The sequence below is a fragment of the Ornithorhynchus anatinus genome, chromosome 6 (assembly GCF_004115215.2).
Source record: "Ornithorhynchus anatinus isolate Pmale09 chromosome 6, mOrnAna1.pri.v4, whole genome shotgun sequence".
NCBI classification, from domain to species: Eukaryota; Metazoa; Chordata; class Mammalia; order Monotremata; family Ornithorhynchidae; genus Ornithorhynchus; species Ornithorhynchus anatinus.
The window spans coordinates 16,373,543-16,398,594 of NC_041733.1; the positions used below are offsets into that span (position 1 = coordinate 16,373,543).

Consider the following 25,052-nt stretch of genomic DNA (forward strand, 5'->3'; position numbering starts at 1 on the left):
TGACCTCTTACTCCCAAGCCCGGGCTCTTTCCACTGAGCCAGGTTGCTTCTCAACCACTCAATGGGTGGGCCAACCCATCAGACTTCCCTGTAGACTGTTAGCTCCTTGAGGGGTAGGGAATCACGTCTTCCAACTCTATGGTATTACACTCTCTCAAGGGTTTAGTACAGTTTTCTGCGCATAGTAAGCGCTTAATAAACACCATGGATTGACTGATTGAGTCCAAGCGCTCATGCTAGAGATTTGCTGGCTCAGATTGACTCTCTGGAGTTTGGGCTACGTCAAACGGCCAAATTCAATGACTTTCTTCAGGTTTACACTTTGGTCTCCTTCCTCTTCCTGATTGTGAGATTAAATCCGATAATCTATTCTGGTATCTTCAACAAATCTGGCTTCCAAATGGCCAATACTCCTGCCCTGGCAGGTTTTCCTGGGCACGGACAGAACGCTAAATGGGCTGGTGATCCGTCTGCCGCGTTCATGGACGTTTTCCACAAGGTTACTGGTGAATCTTTGAGTGATAAAGGGAAGAGAAAGAGACATAGGGAAAGGAAGAGACAGAGGGCAAGAGAGACAAAGACAGAGACAGAAAAGCTCAAACCCTTCAACCCAGAGAGGGTGAAATAGGGAAAAGACCAAGATGAGTCCTTACTGAGTCTTTCAGATTCCTTGTTGAAATCTTCTGAGCTCTCCTTCTTGAGCGAGGAGGAGGGTGTGTTCTGATACGCTTGCGTCTGCTTGTTTTGTTCATCAATAGCTACAGAGGAAGAGAGAGAGCGGGGAGGAGCTTAGAGTCTCTGGTAATAATTATAACTGTGGTATTTCTTAAACACTCACTGTGTGCCAAGCTATGGGATAGCTGCGATTTTATCACGTTGCACACTGTCCTTGTTCCACGTGGGGCATAGAATCTAAATAGGAGGGAGAACAGGTATTTCCCACCCATTTTACAGATGAAGAAACTGAGGCACAGAGAAATGAAGTGACTTACCCAAGGGCACACAGCATGCAGATTTGGGCCAGAATCTAGAGCTCCAGACTCTCAAGGCTCACGCTCTTTCCACTAGACAACACTGCTTTTCAAGAAGCCCCCTAGGCTGCAAATTCATCGTGAGCAGGGAATGAGTATCTTGTCTGTTGTACGCTACTCTCCCAAGTTTTTAATACAATGTTCGGCACACAATGGTACTCATTGAGAAATAATACCATTATAAAGAAGATCTTCTCATGAAGATCTGTGAGATTATTTAGCCCTTGCTGGGTGCCAAGCACTGTATTAAGCACTGGGGTAGACGTAATTCAATCAGAGCAGATTAACTGCATAACTGATTAGATTCACTCCCTGTCCCTCATGAGGTTCCCAGTCCAAGGGTGAGGAAGAACAGATATTTAATCCTCATTTTCAGATGAGGAAACCGAGGCACAGAGGCCCTAAATGAGCAGCATGGTCTAGAGGACGGAGCGTAGGCCTGGAAGTTTTAAGGAACTGGTTCTAATCCCAGCTCTGCCACTTGTCTACTGTGTCACTTCATTTCTCTGGGTCTCAGTTATCTCATCTGTAAAATGGGGATTAAGGCTGTGAGCCCCTATAGACCAGGGACTGTGTCAAACCTGCCTGTATCCACTCCAGTGCTTAGTAGAGTGGCTGGCACATAGTAAGCGCTTAACAAATACTATTTAGGAAGCAGTGTGGCCCAGTGGTGAGAGCAAAGACCTGGGTTCTAATCCTGGATCTTCCACATGTCTGCTGGGTGACCTTGGGAAAGTCACAATTTTTCTGTTATCTCTACTGTAAAATGGGGATAAGAGCGTGAGCCCCATGTGGGACAGGGACTGTGTCCTACCTCATTAACTTGTATCTACTCCAGTGCTCAGAACAGTGCTTGGCACACAGTAAGTGCTTAACAAGTACCATTATTATTATTATTCCCAAGATCACAGCACAGGCAAGTGGCAGAAGCGAGGATTCGACTCCCCATCCCGAATTCTTTTCATTAGGCCACATCGCTTCACATCCCAAGCAGGACAAGGACACACCTTTGGTTTGTGCTGACAGGGCCTTGAATAAGGCAAAAAATTGAACACGGGAAAAAGCTTTGTCCTCCCAACCCCCTGCATTTTCTTGTTAACAGCCCAGACAGGTAGTAACCAGAAGCAGCAGCCTCCAGAGAGGAAACCGTTCAGTGAGGTCGAGGCCACACAGCCTTTCTGGAGGTGAGGAGTTAGGGGGGCGAAATCTACACCGGACAGGAGGCAGCAACCATCGATCAGGGGCTGCCGCTATACTTCTTGTCTGATTAAAATGTGCAGGGGGGCAACAGCGTGCTCCTGCTGCTCTGTGAAAGACACAATTTACAGCGAACAGTGGCCAGGGTCTGGGAGGTGCGGAGGAGCCAGTCAGAAGGAGATGGAAAAATCAATGGCCGGTGAAGGTGAGCGGGATTAGCAGCATTAATTTCCGAGGAGCGCTGTCCATGGAATTAGGGCCTCCGGGCTATCGTCCAGGGAAAGGAGAGACAGGGGCCGAGGACATCGGGCTTGAGGTCACTGGTGCCAACAAAATGTGAAGGCTCCCAGATTCTATCCCCAACACCTGGCCACGTTGCAAAAAACCGAATGCTTGTCAATCTTGCAGAGATACCAGATGCTCCTTGAGGGTGGGGAGCAAGGCTACTGACTCTATTGTATTCTCCCAAGCATTTAGTCCAATGCTCTATATAAATAAATATTACTGATTGATTGACAAGAATAGGCAGGGCAAAATGGTGTTGGGTGATTTCCCAGTGCTGTCTAGGAGGGTCTTTAAAAAAAAAAAAAAAGAAAAAAGAACTGTTCTCCCACCCAGAATCTACTTTTACTGGAAACCTCAGGGATCCTTCTTTGTTCCTAACCCAGGCAGCTGAGGTCCTTTTTGTTTTATTTTATTTTAATGATGCTCAGTGCTTATACTATGTGCCAAGCACAGTTCTAAGTCCTGGGGTAGATACAAGATCATCAGGCTGGGCACAGTTCCTGTCCCACATGAGGCTCACAGTCTTAATCCCCATTTTACAGATGGGGGAACTGAGGCAAAGATAAGTGAAGTGCCTTACCTAAAGTCACACAGAAGACGAGTGGCGGAGCGAGGATTAGAACCCAGGTCCTCTGACTCCCAGGCCCATGCTCTAACCACTAGACCCCGTTGCTTCTCCTTACCTTTCTCTGCTTGTTCAATGATCTGTCTCAAGGCCTTCTTGAGGCTGTTAGCTCTCAGCATCAGCTGCTCCTTGGATTTGAAGATCCGGGGCCCGGGGCTGGGGTTGATGCCGCCCTCTTTGTTGCTCTCGGCGGCCTCGGGGCTGCTCAGAGAGGCCTGTGAGCTCCCCTCGGGGACCACAGTTGCCTGGGCCTCCTCGTTCAGCTCTCGCACCAGCGAATCGAGCTTCTCGTTCAGCATCGCGCACTGCAGAGCAGGGGGAGCAACGAGAGGTGAGGTGTGGAGGAGGTGGGGGCGTGGGAGAGAGAGAGCCTGGAAGGTGGAGGGGTGGGGGCCAGAGTAGGAGATGACTGGAGAAGATGGAACAGGGAGCCTGAGATTCAGGAACCCAGGACCAAGAGAGATGGGAGAGTCAAGGACAGAGGGAATGAGGGAGTGTTCAGAGTCAAGCGGTTCACATTTGGGGAAGGGATCAGGGAGGGGAAAAAATCATTATCTCTGACAAATGATCCTCTCACCGAACCCTAGGACTGGAACGGACCTCGAGAGATCATCTGGGCCAGGCCCCTGCCTCCACATAAATGAACAAATAAACCATCTATTTTTTTTAATAATAATAATAACGGTGATATTTGTTAAGCACTTACTATGTTCCAATTCTGTATTAACTGCTAGGTTAGATACAATATAAAAAAATGGTATTTGTTTAGCACGTAAATAGTAAAAATGATGATAATAGTAATGGTATTTGTTAAGCGCTTTCTATGCAAAGTGCTGGGATAAAACACAAGATAATCAGATTGAACACACTCCTTGTTCCACATTGGGCTCACAGTCAAAGTAGGACACTAGATATTTAATTTCCATTTTACAGGTGAGGAAAGAGAGGCACACAGAAGAGAAGTGACTCGCCCAAGGTCACACATGCAAGTGGCAGAACTGGGATTAGAAGCCCGGTCTCCTGACTCTTAAGCCCGTGCTCCTTCCACTAGGCCACGCTGCTTCTCAAGATCTTTTCGAGAAGATCACCAAGGAAGGACACGACATCCTTTCCCGGTAGCCCATGCCAGTGGGTCGGCAATTGACATCTCTCTGTGCTCCTGCCTGGATCCGAGCCATTTTCCCTTCAGTTCTCAGTGGCAACCAGTCAGCCGCCTTCCCGTCAAAACCCTTCCCGTCAAAACCCTTCAGACCCTCGACGGACATAGCAGTGGCCTTACTCATGCTGAGTCACACCAACGACCCATCCAGTCGGGGCTGCCGCCTCCAACAGCAGCAATAGGACATTCGCAGGGATTGAAGGAAAAGTGACCTTCTTTATGGCTCTGGATGCATCATCCAACATCCCCGGCGTTCCTCCCGGCAACCCGGTTTGGTCTCCTCAGCCACAAATTTAGCTAAACTTCTCATGAACCGACAGACGCCTTCATCCCTGGGAATTTCCCATCATTAACGGCTATCAAGGCAGCCCTTAGCCCTCTCTTATCTGTGTCGAAGAATCCCAGAGCCATTCGTCTTTCCTCCTGGGACTAATCTTCCACCCCTTTCGCTCTCTTCTCTGGATGCTCTCCAGTTTTGCTAGGTTTTTGGAAAAGTGGACTGAATATAAGTGGGCCCAGGATTTTAACGAGAGTGTCACCGGGGCAGAGGAAAGTGGACGACCTCTTTGGCAACTCTGGTAGGTATTTTTCTGTTGGAAAGGTTTAGTCACCCATCTTTGTGGAGGCAGGGGTCTGGTCAAGAAGACAGCAAGTGGTCAATCGTTCAATCCATCGAGTGTATTCATTTCCTTCTAGGCTGTAAGCTCACTGTGGGCAGGGAATATGCCCGTTATATCGGTATACGCTTAGTACAGTCCTCTGCACACAATAACTATGATTTTCAACGGATACTCATTGAGCACCTACTGTGTGCAGAGCACTATTCTAAGTGTTTGGGAGAGTAGAATTTAACAGAGCTGGTAGACGTTCCCTGCCCACAACAGGCTTACAGTCTAGAGTGGTCCCTTCCAATTTTAATTTCATGTAAATGAAAAATCTCTTCTCTGGGCTTTTCAAGAGAGCACGCTTGAAGAGATGATACAGGGTGGATGATGATTCTGGCACTTGATACACTCTTACTATATGCTAAGCACTGGGGCCGATTCAAGATAATCAGATTGGACCCAGTCCCTGACCCACATGGGTTGTACTGTACTCCCCTAAGCGCTTATTACAGTGCTCTGCACATAGTAAGCACTCAGTAATTATCACTGATGATGATGGGACTCTCAGTCTAAGTGGGAGAGAGGACAGGTATTGAATCTCCATTTTAAAGATTAGTAGACTGAGGCTCAGAGAAATTAAATGACTTGCTCAAGATCACTCAGCAGGCAAGTGGAAGAGCCGGGATTAGAACCCACATCCTCTGCCTTCCTGTTCTGTGCTCTCTCCACTAGGCCACACTGCCTCTCTGGAGGAGGTAGAGAGTTCCACAACAGGATAGGAATACAGGAACCTTCTGTCTAGGGGAAATCAGATGCCGGTGGGGTCCGGAGAGAGCCACTGCCTCACTTCTCTCTCGGTGACCGTGGATGGAATGAGCGCCCCGTTTGTTCTGCAGCCTCCAGGGATGGAGACACCCCGCCTTCCGTGGATCCGTCACTTCTCTCCTCTGCCCCACGTGAGGCCACCAGGTTCACAAAACCGGGTGAGAACGGGGAACGCAGAGGGACTTACTTTCCTGGCCATCGCCTCGGCCTCCTGCTTGTTCTCCGTGGCCCTTTCGTAGGCTTTGCCGACTTCTGCCACAAAGTCGTTCACCGTCCCGCACAGAAACCTACGGAAGGGTGATGAAGAGAGAAGCCCTCGGGTCTGAGACCCTACCCAGGGTCAGCCCACTCCAGCCTTGCCAACCTAATGGGTGGCAGTGTCAAATGCTAGGGCTTAAGGAGGGAAAAGTCACACACACGAGATTGAGTACTCCCACCCATCCAACCCTGAGTGCTCCCGCCCACCTGATCCTGAGTGCTCCCACCCATCCCACCGGGTTCCCCGTGCTGGTCACCATGGGGATTTTTCCCGAGCTGGTCCTAATTTGGGCACTTGGGCCTGAATCTTAGGAAAATTCCATTCAGGGAGATTAACATCCTTGGGCCTTACCCGCTTCCTTCCTCTAAATCTGGATCCCAAACTCCTTAGGCTCAAGCCCAAGTTCAGGATTCCGTCATTCAGTTCTCTCTTCACCCCCACCCGTCTCTAGGCACAATCAGCAGGACTGGTTCTGTGGTCTGCCCTTCCTGCTTTCCACACCGGATGTCCAGCCCCTCCAAGGTGCCCCTCACCATCCTCCTAGGTTCTGGAAAATAATTACGTTGGGGCCTAAATCCCGGACGGCCCCTACAATTCCAGCATCTGATCCCCAACACTTCACTCAGTCCGTTATATTAGCAGAGGTCCACTGGGCTAGAGCCGAAAAGAACTGAGGTTGGGCCTCAGAGAAACCTGGCTTCGGGCAAGTAAGAATTTGATTGGAAGTGGAAAGTATGACCCACGGAGCTGTTCCCGCACCCTCTCTGCCCTCGGATGAATCACCCAGCGTGGGAATGTTTTATGAGCCATTGGTCGTCCTGTTAAACCATCTGCAAGTTTTCCGGGGACTTTGACTCCACTATGGAGAGCGACGACAGAGACAGGAAGTGGTGGGGGAGGAAGGGGGTGCAGGCCGGGAGACTGACCTGGCCGAGGCGATCACCACTGAGTGCTTGTCCGACTCTAGGATCTTGGCCAGATGGAAGGCCACCGAGTCAGCGTAGTGAGACATCTGGACCTGGACGGGCACAGTGGGGACGAGGACATTCCTGTGGACGCCATCCTAGCTGTCCCCTGGACACCATCTCCCTCCCCTTCTCCACTCTGGTGCCCCCTTCCCCACCACCCCCTCACCTGTTTCTTCTCCACAGTGACCTTGGTCAGGTCCTCCACACTCCCCAACTGTTTCTTCTCTTCGTTTCGCTTAGGAAAGATTGGGAATCAAGTATCAGAGGTGTCAGTCTCCCAGACACTTCTGAGCCATCACTAAAGTCCAGACTTCCCCTTCTGAGCCTTCGTCCCTCTTAGACTTCTCAGATGGCTAGCAAACTGGGCCTTCAATTTGGCTAAATAATTGCGGTCTTTGTTAAGCACTTACTAAGCGCTTGCTTTGCCAAGCACTGTACTAAGCTCTGGGGTAGAGACAAGATAGGACAGTCTGTGTCCCACGTGAGGCTCACAGTTTAAGTAGGAGGGAGAACAGATATAATAATAACAATAATAATGCTGTTAAGTGCTTACTACGTGCCAAACACTGAACTAAGGCCTGGAGTAGATATAAGATAAACAGGTTGGACACAGTTCATGTCCCACATGGGACTCACAGTCTAAGTAGGAGGGAGAAGAGGTATGATAATAATAATGATAATAATAACAGTAATAGTAATCATAATAATGACAATATTCATTAAGCACTAACTGTGTGCCAAGTACTGTATTAAGTGCTGGGGTAGATACAAGATAATCTGGTCCCACATAGGATTCCCAGTTTAAGTAGGAGGGAAAACAGGCACTGAATCCCCATTTTGCAGATGAAGGAATCGAGGCACAGCAAATAAGTGGCAGAGCTGGGTTTAGAACCCAGGTCCTCCGACTCCTAGGCCCAAGGTCTTCCCACTAGTCCTTACTGCTTCCCACCTGGTACCTCTTGAACCTGAGAGCTCCTTCTCCCCCTTCTCGGAGGAGGGATTTGAGGGGTTCAGTCAGGAGGCGACCTACCTGTGGGTTGGAATCTCCATTCTCCTCCTCTTTGATGGGTGGGGGCGACTGCTTTGGCGACTCATAGGTCATCACACTCCACCTGGAGGAAATTCACTCATTCGGTCGTATTTATTGAGCACTTACCATATGCAGAGCAGTGTACTAAGCTCTTGGGAGAGTACAAAATAACAGTAAACAGACACATTCCATGTCCACAAAGAGTTTACAGTCGAGAGGAAAGCCAATGATGGCATTCATGACCGCCACGGCATCTCGAGCCCATGTGCCCACGCCGGGCATAAAGGCCGGAGAAAGTGGACACTTCCCCTTGGGGCACTGACACCCCAAAGAGTGAGAGAGGAACATCAGCCTGTAAGGATAATAATAATGATAATAATAATAATGATGATAGTATTTAAGTGCTTACTATGTGCCAAGCATTGTTAATAATAATAATAATAATGTTGGTATTTGTTAAGCACTTACTAAGTTCAGAGCACTGTTCTAAGTTCTGGGGTAGATACAGGGTAATCAGGTTGTCCCATGTGAGGCTCACAGTCTTCACCCCCATTTTACAGATGAGGTAACTGAGGCACAGAGAAGTTAAGTGGCTTGCCCATAGTCACACAGCTGCCAAGTGGCAGAGCCGGAATTCGAACCCATGACCCCTGACTCCCAAGCCTGTGCTCTTTCCACTGAGCCACCCTGCTTCCCACGCACTGGGGTAGATACAAGGCAATCAGGTTGTCCTACGTGGGGCTCACAGTCTTAAGCGTGGCTCAGTGGAAAGAGCCCGGACCTGGGAGTCAGAGGTCGTGGGTTCTAATCCCGGCGCCGCTGCTTGCCACCTGTGCGACTTTGGGCAAGTCACTTACCTTCTCTGTGCCTCAGTTACCTCATTTGTAAAATGGGGATTAAAACTGTGAGCTCCACGTGGGACAACCTGATCACCTTGTATCCCCCAGCGCTTAGAACAGTGCTTCGCACATAATAAGCGCTTAACAGATACCACTATTTTTTTTATTTTAACCCCCATTTCACAGATGAGGTAACTGAGGCACAGAGAAGTTAAGTGACTTGCCCAAAGTCACACAGCTGTCAAGTGGAAGAGCCAGGATTAGAACGCATGACTTCCGACTCCCAAGCTCGTGCTCTTTTCACTAAGCCGGGCTGCTTCCATCTGCAAGGCACGTTCAAGCCTTCCGTAAAGTACTCTGCACAAAGGAAGCGCTCGATAGATGCCACAGATGGATAGATTGATTGCCTGACTTTCTCGGAGCTGTTGCCCACCTGGATCAAATCTCGACTGGGAGAGTGGCGATAGTCCCCAGGGCTCTCATGGTTCCGGGGAGGGTGCGGGCAGAGGCCCCGATAGAGGGAAGTGATTTGTCTCGCAGAGTTCTCCCCAGCTCCATCTCTCCCCGTCCAAAGACCCAAACTGGGGCCAACTCCCCACCACCCAAAGTGGAAGCAGGAGGGGCATGAATGTCTCTAAAAGATCACCTGCACAATCAGCCATTCGCTCATCTCCCTTTCCCTCTCCATCCCCTCTCACTACCACCCACCACCAATTTCAGGGTCAAAGGCATCATCACCATCTCAAAGACCGAGAAAACATCTCTCCCCAGGAACCTGGCAGATTTCTCTCTATTCCCAGGGGTTCTGGAGGAGGGATGATTAAGCTTCTACTAGGATGAGATGAGCTTTGGTTAGAGGATATTTTCTATTATGGCATTCGTTAAGTGGTTACTCTGTACCAGGCCCTCAGGTTCCCAGGCCCGGCCATACCGCTCACCTGTCCAGCATTTTGGTGGTGGCCCGTTCCAACTTCTCGAGGATCTGCAGGAGCTGGGCATCGTCATCACAGAGGCTCCCCCAGCCCAGGACCCTGGCCAAGTCATTGCCAGTGCCCAGGGGCAGGACCCCCAGTTGACACTGCAAGCAGAAGAGAGTCACACTTCAGGCCCACCTGGATGATGGTGATGACAATACCTGCGGTGTTTGTTCGGCCCCTACGAGGTGCCAAGCACTGAGCACTGGGGTAGATAAAAACTGGGAGTCCCTGTCCCACAGAGGACTCGAGATCTAAGAGGAGGATAGAACAGGTATTGATTCCCCTTTTTACAGATGAGGAAGCTGAGGCAGTTAATAATAATAATGTTGGTATTTGTTAAGCGCTTACTATGTGCCGAGCACTGTTGTAAGCGCTGGGGTAGACACAGGGGAAATCAGGTTGTCCCACGTGGGGCTCACAGTCTGCATCCCCATTTTACAGATGAGGTAACTGAAGCACTGAGAAATTAAGTGACTTGCCCAAAGTCACACAGCTGACAAGTGACCGAGCCGGAATTCGAACCCATGACCTCTGACTCCAAAGCCCGTGCTCTTTCCACTGAGCCACGCTGCTTCTCTAATTGTCTCTCTAAGTTAATTGACATGTCCAAGGTCAGGCACCAGACAAGTGGCGGAGCTGGGATTAGATGCCAAATCCTGACTCCCAGGACCAGGCTCTTTCAAATAACAATAATAATAATAATCATTGTGGCATTTGTTAAGCGGCAACTATACGCCAAGCACTGTTCTAAGCTCTGGGGTAGATACGAGGTAGTCAGGTCGGACACGGTGCCTTTCCCACGTGGGGCTCACTGGCTTAATCCCCATTTTAAAGATGAGGCAACTGAGGCACAGAGAAGTTAAGTGACTTGCCCAGGGTCACTCAGTAGACATGTAGCGGAGCTGGGATTGGAACCCACGTTCTCTGACACTCTTTCCACTAGGCCACGCTGCTTCAACGTGCCAAGTGTTGGGACAGAGAGGCAGATGGAACAGTTCTTATACTACAGGGGGCTCACAGCCTAAGGAATTTGAGAATTCTAAGATGCCAGAGAATTTATCAAGGCATCTTCACTCCACGGAGGAGGGCTGCCTCCACCCTCTCCCTCTGCCCCCGTCTCTGCCTTTCAGAAACCACCTCCTGGGTGCTGGCTTTTGTGGAGAATGTGAATGGAAAGGAGGGTCTTCTGACTCGGAGAAGGGCAGAGGAGGGCAGAGAGAGAGAGTAGTCAGGGAGATCAAAGGTTGGTTTCCAGTCAGGGTATCAGGAGGTCATCTTCTCACTCACACTCTCCCTCAAAGGGCTCGGTCTTACGGGCTTCATGCCTGCCATGGAGTATTATAAATCTCTTGGATTAATGCCTCATCTCCATCTCACACAGCCAAGGCTCCCAGATGCCAATCCTGTGCTGCTCCCCCCATCTCACACAGCCAGGGCTTGCCCAAGCTAGTCCTGAGCTCTCACCACACACAGCCAGGGCTCTCCCACACCCTCCCTGCACTCCCTCACCTCACACAGCTGGGGTTGCATTTGTTAAGCACTTGCTACGTGTCAAAGTTGGACACGGTCCCTAGTACCATGGATCTCACCAGCTAAGTAGGAGGGAGAACAGCTATTTACATCCCCATTTTACAGATGAGGAATCTGACAGAAATCGAAGCGACTTGCCCAAGGTCACACAGCAGGGAAGGGCCGAGCCGGGATTAGAACCCGGTTCCTTTGACTGCGAGGCCCATGCTGAGTACGGTGAGCCACACGCCGTAAGTGCTCAATAAATACTACTGACTGACTAATAATGGCCGTTGCCCACAAGGTGCTTAGACCCTCGTTTCTCCCACAGGCTCCCGGACATTTTTTTTTTTTGTATTTGTTAAGCGCTTACTATGTGCAGAGCACTGTTCTAAGCGCTGGGGTAGACACAGGGGAATCAGGTTGCCCCACGTGGGGCTCACAGACCTCATCCCCATTTTACAGATGAGGTAACTGAGGCACAGAGAAGTGAAGCGACTTGCCCACAGTCACACAGCTGGCAAGTGGCAGAGCCGGGATTTTTGAACTCATGACCTCTGACTCCAAAGCCCGGGCTCCTTCCACTGAGCCACACGGCTTCTCTTGGCTCCACCATCTAAGGCAAGTGTCTGGGCCAGGCGAGTGGGATTTGTTGTTTAATCCGCACACCTGCTTTAATAAGATGTAGGCAGGAGGCAAATATTTTTCCCGCTTTACAGATGACAAAGCCAAAACCCTGCCAAGTGGCAACGCAATCAAATCGAGGCAGCAAAGTTGGTGGTGAGGGAGAACCGGGCACTGCCAACCTGCTGATTTCCGCTCTGATTCCTGGAGTCCCCCCTCCCTACCACCACGGCCTCTAGAAATCCCCTCCTTCTGATAGAACTAGGACCTGGGTCAGAAATCTCCCAGTCTTGGCTGAGCCCAACCTGCCTGAAATCGGAAAATTCTGAAATCCAAGGGACCTTCAGAGCAGCCAGGTTGGGCTCCATTTTCACCCTCGGGTTGGGTGTTTCTCCCAAAGTTATTTCTTATTCCAGTTGGCTTGTTTGGAATTTTATTTTTATTATGGCTTTTGTTTAGTGCTTACTGTGGGTCAAGCACCGTTCTAAGCACTGGGTTAGGTACAAGTTAATCAGGTCGGAGACACAGACCCTGCCTCACATGGGACTCAGTCTAAGTAAGAACAGGTATTGAATCCCCATTTTACAGTTGAGGAAATTGAGGTACAGTAGATGATGATAATAATAATTATAATTATTATAATCGTGGTATTTGTTAAGCACTTACTATGTGCCAGACACTATACTAAGCACTGGGGCAGATACAAGCAAATTGAGTTGGACACAATCCCCCTCCCATGTGGGGCTCACAGTCTCAATCCCCATTTTACAGATGAGGGAACTGATGTGTCTCAATCCCCATTTTACAGATGAGGGAACTGATGTTCAGAGAAATGAAGTGAGTGGTCCAAGGTCACTCAGTAGACAAGTGGCAGAGCTGGGATTAGAACTCAGGTCCTGCCGAATCCAAGGTCCGTGATCTACCCGTTAGGTCACGCTGCTTCTCAAGTCAAGTGACTTGTCCGAGGTGACCCAAAAAGCAGTTGGCAGAGTTGGAATTCCAACCCAGGTCCTCTGCCTCCCAGGCCCGTGGTCTTTCCACTAGACTGTGGTGCTTCCGGAGAGGGTATAATTCTTTTATGCAGGTGTGGCCTTTCCTACCTAGAGGGTCTGTTCCTTCTGGCTGCTCTCTTTCTCAGTGGGTTTTTCCCCCCCAACATGGTCCTCTTGACCGACACCCACCTGTTTGTGCAGCCCCAAGGTATCAATTTCAGATAAAACCCAGCCCACGCTGCCGTCTCCGCCACAGACGAGGATCCGGAACGTGGAGAACTTCTGGAACAGCCGGAGCCTGGCAGACGGGAGAGAAAAAAAGATGTCTTCCGGTTTGAACCCATTTGCCATTAATGTCTCCTGCCACGCTGCTTGTCCCAGGGCAGTGACACTGGCATGGATGCCATGGGACTTATGCTTCTCTTTATCAATCAATCATTCAATGGCATTGATTGAGCACTTACTGGGAGAAGAGCACTGTACTATGCGCTTGTTAGAGAATGATAGAGATCATAATAATTGTGTTATTTGTTAAGCGCTTACTATGTGCCTGGCACTGTACCAAGCGCTGGGGTGGATACCAGCAAATCAGATTTGATACAGCCCCTGTCCCACATGAAGCTCACAGTCTTAATCCCTGTTTTACAGATGAGGTAAGAGTGGCCCATTAATTAATTAATTCATACAATCATATTCACTGAGCGCTTACCGTGTGCAGAGCACTGTATTAAGCGCTTGGAAAGTATAATTCAGCAATAGAGAGACAAAATTCCTGCCCACACCGGGCTTACAGTCTAGAAGGGGGAGACACAAGTAAAGAAGCATCAATACAATAGAATTATAGAAATATACACATCAAAACAAGTAAACAGGCATCAATATAAATAAATAGAATTACATATATATATATATATATATATATATATACATAAGTGCTGTGGGGTGGGGAGAGAGGGGAAAGAGCAAAGGGAGTGAGTCGAGGTGACACGGAAGGGAGGGGGAGCTGAGGAAAGGGGAGCTTAATCTGGGAAGACTCCTTGGAGGAGGTGAGCCTTCAGTAGGGCTTCGAATGGGGGAAGAGTCTCACAGCAGACAAGTGACAGAGCCAGGATTAGAACCCAGGTCCTCCTGACTCCCAGGCTCTATCTGCTAGGCCGTACCGCTTCTCCGCAAGGCCAAGACACCATCCCTCCTTTCATTCGATCGCATTTACTGAGCGCTAACTGTGTGCAGAGCACAAGGAACTGACAATCTAGCAGATCTTGCATTTCTCCGTAGGCCACAGGAGACGAAGCACTGAGGGGTGAGCCCACCTTCACCCCTCCACTCTCCCTCCTCCCCCCAACCTTCCCGGCTTACCCAAGGTGAGGTCCCCCATTCATCAGGTCGAAGACTTGGGCCGGGTTGAGGAACTGTTTGAACTTGCGGAGGAATTTGACGCCTTGGTTGTCTCCACTCTTGGAATTGACAAAGGCGAGAAGCGGGCTGGAGCACGAGGATGGGCACGTGGCTTTCCAAAACCCTGAATGATAATAATAACGATGACGACGATGGAATTCGTTAAGGGCTTAATACGTGTCAAGCACTCTTCTAAGCCCTGGGGTAGACACAAGATCATCAGGTTGAACACAGTCCCTGTCCTACGTGGGGCTCACAGTCTTAATCCCCGTTTAACAGATGAGGGAACCGAGGCCCAGAAAAGTGAAGCAACTTGCCCAAGGTCTCGTAGCAGACAACTAGCGGAGCTGGGATTAGAATCCAGGTCCTTCTGACTCCCAGGCCCGTGTGCTTCTCTACTAGGCCCAAGAGATATTGGTGAGGCTCCGGAGATAAAGACAGACGGGAAGCACTGAGACGAAGGAGACAGGGAGAGACAGTGGGAATGGGGGGAGAGAGAGGGCAGGCAGCAAACTGTCTCACTCTCCTAAACCCTTGCCTCAGGGAGACAAGATTAACATTCTACGCTACAACTCAAATGAGTCAAATGTGTCTAAGTTGAGCTGTCCTTGGGGTTCCCTGCTCAATAATAATAGTCATTAAGAAGCAGTGTGACCTAGTGGAAAGAGCACAGGCCTGGGAATCAGAGGACCCGAGTTCTAATCTCAGCTCCGTCACTCACCTGCTGCATGACCCTGAGCAAATCACTTAACTTCTCTGTGCCTCAGTTCCTTCACCTGCAGCTCGACATGGGCAGGGAACCTGTCTGTTAATTCGGTTATATTGTACTCTACCAAGCACTTAGGTCAGTGGTCTGCACATATTAAGTGCTCAATATAGATGACTGATTGCAAAATGGGGATTCAGTTCTGCCTCCTACTTGGAATGTGAGCCCCAGGTGGCATCTGGTTATTTTGTATCTACTTAACACCGTGCTTGGAACTACTAAGTGTTTAATATCATTAATGTTATTATTATTATGAATCCCCACTCCATCACTCTCCAGCTGCGTGACCTAGGGCAAGTCACTTAACTTCCCTTTACTGCATTTTCCTCATCTCTGAAATAGGCATTCAATACCCGTTCCCTCTCCTACTTAGACTGTGAGTACTGTGAGTACCATATAGGATAGGGACTCTATCCAACCTGATTAACCCCAGAGTTTAGAACAGTGCTTGACACGCAGTAAGCAATTAATGAACACCATAATATTTATTTCTTTATTTACTTATACATTTAATAATGGTGGTATTAAGCGATTTCTAGGAAATCAGAGTAGCCTAGGGGAACGACCTGGATCAGAGTCGGAAAGCCTGAGTTCTAATCCTGGCTGCAACTTGCCTGATGTGTGACCTTGGGCAAGTCACTTCATTTCTCTGGTCCTCAGTTTCTTCAACTGTAAAATGGGAATTCAATCACCGGTCTCTCTCCTACTTAGACTATGAGCCCAATTGGGTCAGGAACTATGTCCAACCTGGTAAACTTTTATCTTACACCAGTTCTCAGTACAGTGCTTGGCACAGAATAAGGGCTTAACAAATACTATTACCATAATTATAGAGCAAGCACTGTGCTAGGTGCTGTTATAGAAACATACAATCAGATCAGATACAGCCCTTGTCCCACATGGGGTTCACAGTCTAAGGGTGACAGAGCACCAGGACTCAATCCCCATTTTACAGATGAAGAAACCGAGGCCCAGAGAAGTTAAGTGACTTGCCCGAGGTCACACAGCAGGCAAGGGGTGAAGACGGGGCTAGAACCCAGATCTCCCGATTCCCTGTCGTGGACTCTTTCCACTTGGCCACGCTGTTCCTCTGCTCTCATCTCTGCTCGAGAAGAGCTCCTTGAATGGGAGAAGGGGGCTTTTCCCTGATGAGGAATCCCAGGCCAAAACCAGAGGAGAAAGCGAGCGTGGGGGGGGGAGGGAAAGGTGGGTGCGGAGGTCAGGACTGAGCTATCCTGGCAGAGTGGCATACAGGCAGCTTCTAACGCTCCTGCCTCCGCAACCTCAGCCTCTGCCAGGGTTATTGATGTGATTGCTGCCACTCGCAGCAGATCGGGGATGGTAAGAAAATAGTCTGAATGAGAAAATGAGAGAAAAAGCTCTTAGTAAGCCCCAAAACCCTAGTCCCCTGCAGAGGCGGGATTTCAGCCACCTACGTGCCCCCAAGGCAGGAAGCTTAGGGCGAGGGGAGCCCGGCATCCTGTTTTCAACTAGGCAGGGGGGAGTGGGGACACTGCTCGGGGAACAGATGATGGCACGAGTCGCCCACGGGGCCTTCCCCGGGCGTGGGGAGCCAGGCTGCAACTGAGAAGGCGGTGGGCCCGGGGTTCATCCCGCGACAGGATCTGCGGGGCCCGGGGGCGGAAGTGGTATCGAGGATGGCGGCGACCTCCCCCTCGCCCAGAGGCACCCGGAGGTGAGGCAGTGGTGCCCTTGTTGATTGCCAGGCAGCAGACACTGGAGGTGGGCGAGTTCAGAGGGAGGGTGGGCCGAGGTTACAACCTTCTCGGGTGCCGGGGATCCCCAGGTGCACCACGTCGGCACTGAGAAGCAGCGTGGCCTAATGGATCGAGCACAGACCTGGGAGTCAGAAGGACCTGGGTTTTAATCTCAGCTCTGTCGATTACTTGCCGTGTGACCTTTGGCAAGTCGCTTCACTTCTCTGAGCTTCAGTTACATCATCTGTAAAATGGGAATCAAATCCTCTTCCCTCCGACAGACCGTGTGACCCATGTGGGGCAGGGACTCTGTCCAATCTGATAGACATGTATCTACCCCAGTGCTTAGAACAGCTTGGCACATAATGAGCGCTTAACAAATGCCACGAAAAAAGAAACCAGGGAGCCTTGGCCCAAGGATGGGGAGAGGGATATAATAATGATAATGATGATGATGATGATGAATAGGATGGTACCTGTTGAACGCTTACTACGTGCCAAGCACTATTCTAAGCTCTGGAGTAGATACAAGCTAATCAAGTTGGACATAGTCCCTGTCCCACATTGACCTCACAGGATGAATCCCCATTTTACAGATGAGGTAACTGAGGCACAGAGAAGTGAACTGAATTGCACAGGGATATGTTCTGGGATTTTCCACAGCAGGGAAAAGCAAATCTTCTGGTCAAATTTTCTGGTGGTGGAAAATATTTCTGGAGCTTGACACATAGTAAGCGCTTAACGAGTACCATTAACCCCCGCTCCCCTCGACCCCCCAAAACAGGTATCCCATTTTGCAGATGAGGGAATTGAGGCACAGAGATGTGACTTGCCCAAGGTCACACAAGCAGACAAGTGGGATTAGAACCCATGTTCTGCTTACCCGGCAGCAGCAGGGACTGTCACCTCCAAGTGGTTTGGGCACGGGCTAGTGGTGGTTCTGCCACGAACACTGCACTCCCTTCTGCAAGCTCCCAAAGCCTCAGAGAGAGACTCCAACTGGGAGCCAAGATAGGAGCAGAATATATGCCCCATTTTGAGGAAAATAAGGGAGGAGGTGACAAGACCATCTTTGTCCCATGTGATCCTTTTTATGTGTATGTGGTATTTGTTAAGCACTTACCGCGTGCCAGGCACTGTACTAAGCACTAGGGGAGATGTAAGATAATCAGATTGGACACAGTCCCTGTCGCACACAGGGCTTGCAGTCTCAATCCCTGTTTTAAAGATGAAGTAAATGAGGTCCAGAGAAGTGCCGTTACTTGCCCATGATCACACAGCAGACAAGCGGTGTAGCCAGGATTACAACACAGGTCCTTCTGACTCCCAAGCCACTTTCCACTAGCTATGTTGCTTCTCGTGGCAAGGCATGGTCCTGCCTCTCTGATTTGAAAAAGCCAATTCCCACCGCATCATGGCTGAACAAAAACGGGGCAAATTAGAGATGATCCTGGAGCAGTGAGGAGCTGACTACTTCAGGGGAAAAAAGGGATAGAGAGCCGGCTTGGAGCCTGCAACTTAGCATCCGAGTGGGCTTGGGAGTTTGTGCTGTTTTTCCCGCTGAGCAGTGGGAACTTCCAGGAAAGACAGGTACAGAAGCATTTCTAATTCAGTCCAGCTCTGCAGTGATTCATTCTGTAGTTTCAGATAAGTTACTGAGTTTCTCTGGGTCTCAGTTTCCCCACAGAAGAAAGGGTGGCAGTAAACTTAACAGGAATGGGTCTGGAAAATGCTGAGGAAAGTGACTGGGTAAGTAGATGGGTCCATGATCTTATCCTACATAACTCCTGCTTGGAATCTAGTTACAGGAGTGGAGCAATGAGAAGTCCTAAGCCAGAAAGCAAATGCCCTAATATAAGTCGGAGTCACCTCTAGCTACTTCCGAGTCTTCAAGATTTGGACGATCAATCAATCAATGGTATTGAGTACTTACTGGGTATAGAGCATTGTGCTAAGCACATGGGAGAGTACAATACACCAAGAGTTGGTAGGCATGTTCCCTTCCCACAACGAACCTTCAGTCTAATAATAATAATAATAATGATGATGGCATTTGTTAAGTGCTTACTATGTGCCAAGCATTGTTCTAAGCGCTGGAAGCAGCGTGGCTCAGTGGAAAGAGCACGGGCTTTGGAGTCAGGGCTCATGAGTTCGAATCCCAGCTCTGCCACTTGTCGGCTGTGTGACTGTGGGCAAGTCACTTAACTTCTCTGTGCCTCAGTTCCCTCATCTGTAAAATGGGGATTAAGACTGTGAGCCCCACGTGGGACAACCTGATTCCCCTATGCCTACCCCAGCGCTGAGAACAGTGCTCGGCACATAGTAAGCGCTTAACAAATACCAACATTATTATTATTATTATTATTATTACAAGGTCATCAGGTTGTCCCAGGTGGGGCTCAGTTTTAATTCCCATTTTACAGATGAGGTAGGTAAGGCACAGAGAAGTGAAGTGACTTGCCCAAAGTCACACAGCTGACAGGCGGCAGAGGCGGGATTAGAACCGCCGACCTCTGACTCCCAAGCTCCTGCTCTTTCCACTAAGCCACGCTGCTTCTCTGAAGTATAGAGACGTCAGGTTCTAATCCCAGTTCCGCCACTTGTCTGCTGTGCGATGTTGGGCCAGCCAGTTAACTTTTTTGTGCCTCAGCTACCTCACCTGTAAATTGGGGATTAAGACTGTGAGCCCCACGTGGGACATGGCCTATGTCCAACTTGATTAACTTGTATCTACCCCAGTGCTTAGCACAGTGCCTGGCACATAGTAAGTGCTTAACAAATACCATGGGAAAAAAAAACCCAAAGAGGGGCAGGTAGATAGGAATATAAATAATCAATCAATGGCATTTATTAAATACCTACTATGGGCAGAGCACTACACTAAGAATTTAGGAGAGTACAATACAATAGAGTTGGACAGGGTGGCAATCAGGTCCTGAAGATATCATAGCATTCAGGGAAGCTGACCAAATCAATGGTATTTAGTGAGTGCTTACCACTACTATTAGTAATAACTCTGGTATTTGTTAACTGCTTCCTCAGTGTCAAGCACTGTAGTAAGCACTGGGGTAGATACAAGATAATCAGGTCCCACAAGGGGCTCACAGTCTAAGTAGGAGGGAAAACAGGTACTGAATCTCCATTTTGCAGACGTGCGGGAACTGAGGTATAGAGAAGTGACTTTCTGTGTGACCTTGAACTGAGGTCACACAGCAGGGAAGTGCCTCAGTTACCTCATCTTTAAAATGGGGATTGATTCTGTGACCCCCGCATGGGACGGGGACTGTGTCCAACCCAATTTGCTTGTACCCACCCCACTGCTTAGTAAAGTGCCTGGTACTAGTAAGTGTTAACAAGTACCATAATTATTATTATTATTAAGTGGCAATGAATCAATCAGTAATATTTACTGAGCCCTTATTACATGCAGAGCACTGTACTATGCACCCTGGAGAGTACAATATAACAGAATCTGTAGACATGTCCCTGGCCCAAAATGAGCTCATGGTCTAGAAGACCAGAGCAGAGCACTGTACTAAGTGCTTGAAATGCTCAGAAGATCCCAGAGAATCAACTGCCCACATATGAAGGGTTTCAGTGTGACAATCTGGGAGAATTACTGGGGAAGTGGGAGGAATGAAGGGCCTGGAGAAATCCACCCAGGAAAGTGACCCACGTCAAGGAGACTCGTGAGTGAGGGATGAGGGGAATGGAGTGGGATGTAGGGCCAACCCGTCCCTAAGGAGACAGCAGCAGGTGTCTGATAAAGCCGAATTGTCCTTTGTATGGCCTCAGGTGACCCTCACTTGTCAATCAGGTGATTCCTGGGCCCAGGCCGAGGAAGAGAAGCCTGAGAGGAAGGGCACAGAGCAAGGAGAATAATGAGAGAAACCTCTCCTAAACTCAGACAGGAAACTCGGTGACTCTAGGCTTGAAGCCCCCAGGCTGCTTGGAGGTGTCAGATGGTGAATTCAAGAGTTCGCCCTCTCCCCCGTCCTGTGGAAGGCTACACTTCCTTGGGTAGACTCTCAAGAGTCAGTGAAGGGCCCAGGGCCTAGCGCCTCCCCCACAACGTCCTGTTTGCTCCTGGCACATGGCCACACACATGCGGGGTGACGGCAGGTCGAGGAGTGGTTAAGACTTGCACTGAGGCCACTCTCACCTGCTTACGAAGTCAACATCCTGCCCCCTCCGCCATGTGCTAGAAGCCACAACAAAGCTCCGACCATAACGTGGGTACCACAGTCAAGTCTCAGATAGAGCACTTGGGCCTGTGCCCTTTGAACATTCGATAGTCACCTCACCTTCAACCTCACAGAGGTTATGTACTTATCTTTAAACTATATCTTATACATTATATTAACCTCGGTCTCCCCCTACACTGTAAGGTCATTATGGGCGGGGAAAATGTCTGCTAACTCAGTTATATCAAACCTGAGCACTTATTATACTATTATTAGGGGGGAGAAAGTCTCTTGAAGGGAGAGAAAATGGGGAAAAATAAAGTGAGAAAGCAGGTGGACTAGAAGGCCACTGACAACAAGGGATGGGGAAATAAATGGATGAAAAAGAAATACTGCCTAGGTTAGACGGTGAAGTGCTGTCTTCAGAATGAATCCATCATCCCATCCAGGGTATTTATGGAGCACTTACTGCATGCACTTGGGAGAGTACAATAGAACTGGTAGACACAATCCCTCTCCCCAAGGAGCTTATAATCCAGTGGGAGAGACATGTTAAAATAAATTACAGCTAGGGGAAGGAGCAGAGTATAAAGACATGTCTATCAAAGTGCTGAGGGGATACAGATCAGATGAGAGAAGCAGCGTGGCTCAATGGAAAGAGCCCAGGCTTGGGAGTCAGAAGTCATGGGCTTTAATCCCGGCTCTGCCGCTTGCCTGCTGTGTGACTTTGGGCAAGTCACTTCACTTCTCTGGCCCTCAGTTACCTCATCTGGAAAACGGAGATTAAAACTGTGAGCCCCACGTGGGACAACCTGATCACCTTGTATCCCCCCCAGCGCTTAGAACTGAGCTTTGCACATAATAAGCGCTTAACAAATACCACCATTATTATCATTAGATCAATGCAAAATTAATGCAAAACTGAGGGAAAGCGAGGTGGGGAGATGAGAGGTTAGTTAGGAAAGGCTTCCCGGAGGAGTTACAATCTCAGTAAGACTTTGAAGAAGGGGAGAATGGCGGATTCTCAGGTATGAATCAATCCATCAATCAGTGGTATTTACTGAGCACTCACTATGTGCTCAATACTATACTATTAATTGATTGTATTTATCAAGCTCTTACTATGTGCAGAGGACTGTAATAAGTCCTTGGGAGAGCACAATTCATTCATTCAATAGTATTTAATTAGCACAAGAGAAGCAGCATAGCATGGTGGATAGAGCATGAGTCTGGAAGTCATGAGGTCATGGGTTCTAATACCAGCTCTGCCACATGTCTTGACTCTATTTATTGCCATTGTTCTTGTCTGTCCATCTCCCCGATTAGACCGTAAGCCCGTCAAATGGCAGGGACTGTCTCTATCTGTTGCCAACTTGTTCATCCCAAGCACTTAGTACAGTGCTCTGCACATAGTAAGTGCTCAATAAATACTATTGAATGAATGAATGTCTGCTATGTGATACTGGGCCAGTCACTTCACTTCTCTTGGCTTCAGTTACCTCATCTGTAAAAGGGGGATTGAGACCGTGAACCCCATGTGTGGGACAGGAACTGTGTCCAACCCGATTGTTCGTATCTATCCCGGGACTTAGTTCAGTGCCTAGCACATAGTAAGCACTCAATAAATACTATAATTATTATGATTTACAATACAATAGAGTTAGTAGATACTTTCCCCGCCTCCTAGGAGTTTACAGTCTAAAGGGGGAGATAGACATTAATATAATGGGCAGATCTGTACATAAGTGCTGTGGGGCTGAGAGTGGGATAAATACCAAAAAGGGGGGGGAGTTATAAGCAGGTGGGAGGCTGAGAGCAACGGTTCAAAGTTGAGGGATGAGGTCGAAGCACAATAAATAGGCTGGTGTTGACAGGAGCAAAGTATATCAGCTGAGTGATAGTGGGGAGAGGAGTGAGGTAAGGTAGGATGGGGAGGGCTGATTGTGCTCCTTAAAGTGGATACTCTATTGGTAGTGGAAGAATTCTCGCCTGCCACGCGGGAGGCCCGGGTTTATACTGTACTCTCTCGAGCGCTTTGTATAGTGCTTTGCACACAGTAAGCACTCAATAAATACAAGTGAATGGATGATAGTGAGGAATTTGCGTTTAATGTAGAGATAGATGGGCAACCATTGGATGGGGAGATGGGCACAGAATATTATTTTTTTTTAATTTCCACCTGAGAGAACAAATCAGAATTTCCCTGGGGGAATGTCAAGTGGTCTTAGGTTTCCACTCCCTTTTATCTTTTCACTAAGGCGTTGAGAGAGAGATGTGAACTTGAAACCGGCAAACCACAGAAAGTGGAAGTCTGCTTTGCTCCCAGACCCGGCTCAGGGAAGCACAAAGTAAACAGCATCAGAGCTGAGCAGCAGGTTGGGCTTTTGAAATTTCTTGGTGTCCCTAAAAATAGGTCAGATCTTTTTAACTCTGGCACCTGATTTGGGACCTGACTGTTCATCCCCACTTCGAGTCATGAGTAATGGGAGAAACAGATGAGAGAAGCAGATGACAGAAGTAGCCAAAGATCATCGCAGAACAAGCAGAGAACTAAGTGGGGGAGTTGGCCATATTTAGAGAGCAGGGCCAGATGGAGCCTCAGAGAGCACAGAGAAGAAAGTGGCAGCTTCCGTCGCCTCTTGGAGCCAAGCGTTTCACTAAGCGGGAGAGACTCCAATTCCAGGTCTGAGGGCGGGGGGCGTGAAGAACAGACCACCTAACCTTCCTTCTCTCCTTAGACTCTCCTCCTAGACTGACAGCCCCCATGGGGGACAGAGACTGTGTCCAGTTTGTACTGTACCGACCCCAGAGTATAGAACAGAGAGGAACATGGTAAACGCCTAACTCCCTCCTGTTTAGACTCTGAGCCCCACATAGGAAGGAGACCTTCCCTGACCGGATTTTCCTATACCTATTCCAGCCCTTAGCACAGTGCTCAGCTCATAGTAAGCCCTTAATGAATATATACAACAGTTATTTTTGTTAATAAATAATAACAATTATAAGAAGAAGAATGATAACTTCCCACCAAAGAACACTAGAACCCATGAGAAGCAGCACGGCGTAGTGGATCAGAGCACAGGCCTGGGAGTCAATCCTGGCTCTGACACTTTTCTCCTGTGTGACCTTGGGCAAGTCACTTCACTTCCCTGAGCCTTAGTTACCTCATCCGTACAATGGGGATTGAGACTGTGAACCCCACGTGGGACAGGGACTGTGCCCAACCCTATTTGCTTGCATCCACCCCAGCGCTTAGTAGAGTGCCTGGCACAAGAAATACCATTATCATTATTATCTAACCACACTGACTGCAGCTATGCCCAATCTTGTGCCAATCTCATTTTCATCCCAGGAAAATCCCCGGGCCCTGGACCAAGGCACTCCACCTCTGGGCCTGCCAACCTCGTTTCAGACTCTGTCAAACTTAGTGCCACCAAACAAGATCTCAGGAAGTGACAGACAAATGTGGTTTTGGATGAAAGCTTTCAACGGGCATGGTTACGCAAAAAATTAGGCATTGCCTCACCCAAGAAAATTCTGTACTACCCCGCTTGGAAAGCCGAGGGATAAAGTTGGATCGAGTCTGTGAGAAACAGAGTGGCCAGGGCTAGAGAGATTTCTGTCCATTCCCCCACCCTCTTCCTCCCCTCTCCAAATCTTCCGCCGCCTTGGTCCGAGAAATTGGAACACGAGAGTCTTGGCACCCAGCAAGCTGCCTAAAGTCAATAAGCAGGACAAGAAGCCCTTGGTCTTCTGGGATTAATTATTTTCACCCGTGCTCATTCTGAGACAGATGTCCAGCCATTGCTCAGTAAATTACGGTGGCTCTAGACATCAGGCCTGCCAGCTTTTGGCTAATTGGATGGAGAGGTTATTTATGCCTTTCCATAGCTGCCATGAGGGCAGGGTACCTGCACCTCCCACTCGAGGGATTTTGGGAGAGGTCTTCCAGCGGCCACTTTTGGGTTTTGACCCCTCTGCTTACTTGAGCCCCAGAGCCCCGACAGTGGTGCAGAGCAGCAGAAAGGCAGTGTGGCCTACTGGAAAGAGCACAGCATCCA

At 49.0% G+C, this 25,052-nt stretch overlaps 1 protein-coding gene across 6 annotated transcripts in view; it reads right to left on the reverse strand.

Annotated features, from left to right (window-relative positions):
* DGKK (diacylglycerol kinase kappa) overlaps window positions 1–25,052 on the reverse strand; it is a 161,760-nt gene that overhangs the window by 34,075 nt on the left and 102,633 nt on the right. For all 6 annotated transcript variants that reach the window (XM_029067526.2, XM_029067527.2, XM_029067519.2 and 3 more), the window contains 9 exons: window positions 14,285–14,447; window positions 13,115–13,223; window positions 9,762–9,901; window positions 7,985–8,066; window positions 7,121–7,189; window positions 6,913–7,004; window positions 5,915–6,014; window positions 3,197–3,443; window positions 654–758 (listed from right to left, as the gene is read on the reverse strand). In XM_029067526.2, the coding sequence (XP_028923359.1) occupies window positions 654–758; window positions 3,197–3,443; window positions 5,915–6,014; window positions 6,913–7,004; window positions 7,121–7,189; window positions 7,985–8,066; window positions 9,762–9,901; window positions 13,115–13,223; window positions 14,285–14,447 (1,107 nt within the window). The remainder of the gene's footprint in view (window positions 1–653; window positions 759–3,196; window positions 3,444–5,914; window positions 6,015–6,912; window positions 7,005–7,120; window positions 7,190–7,984; window positions 8,067–9,761; window positions 9,902–13,114; window positions 13,224–14,284; window positions 14,448–25,052) is intronic.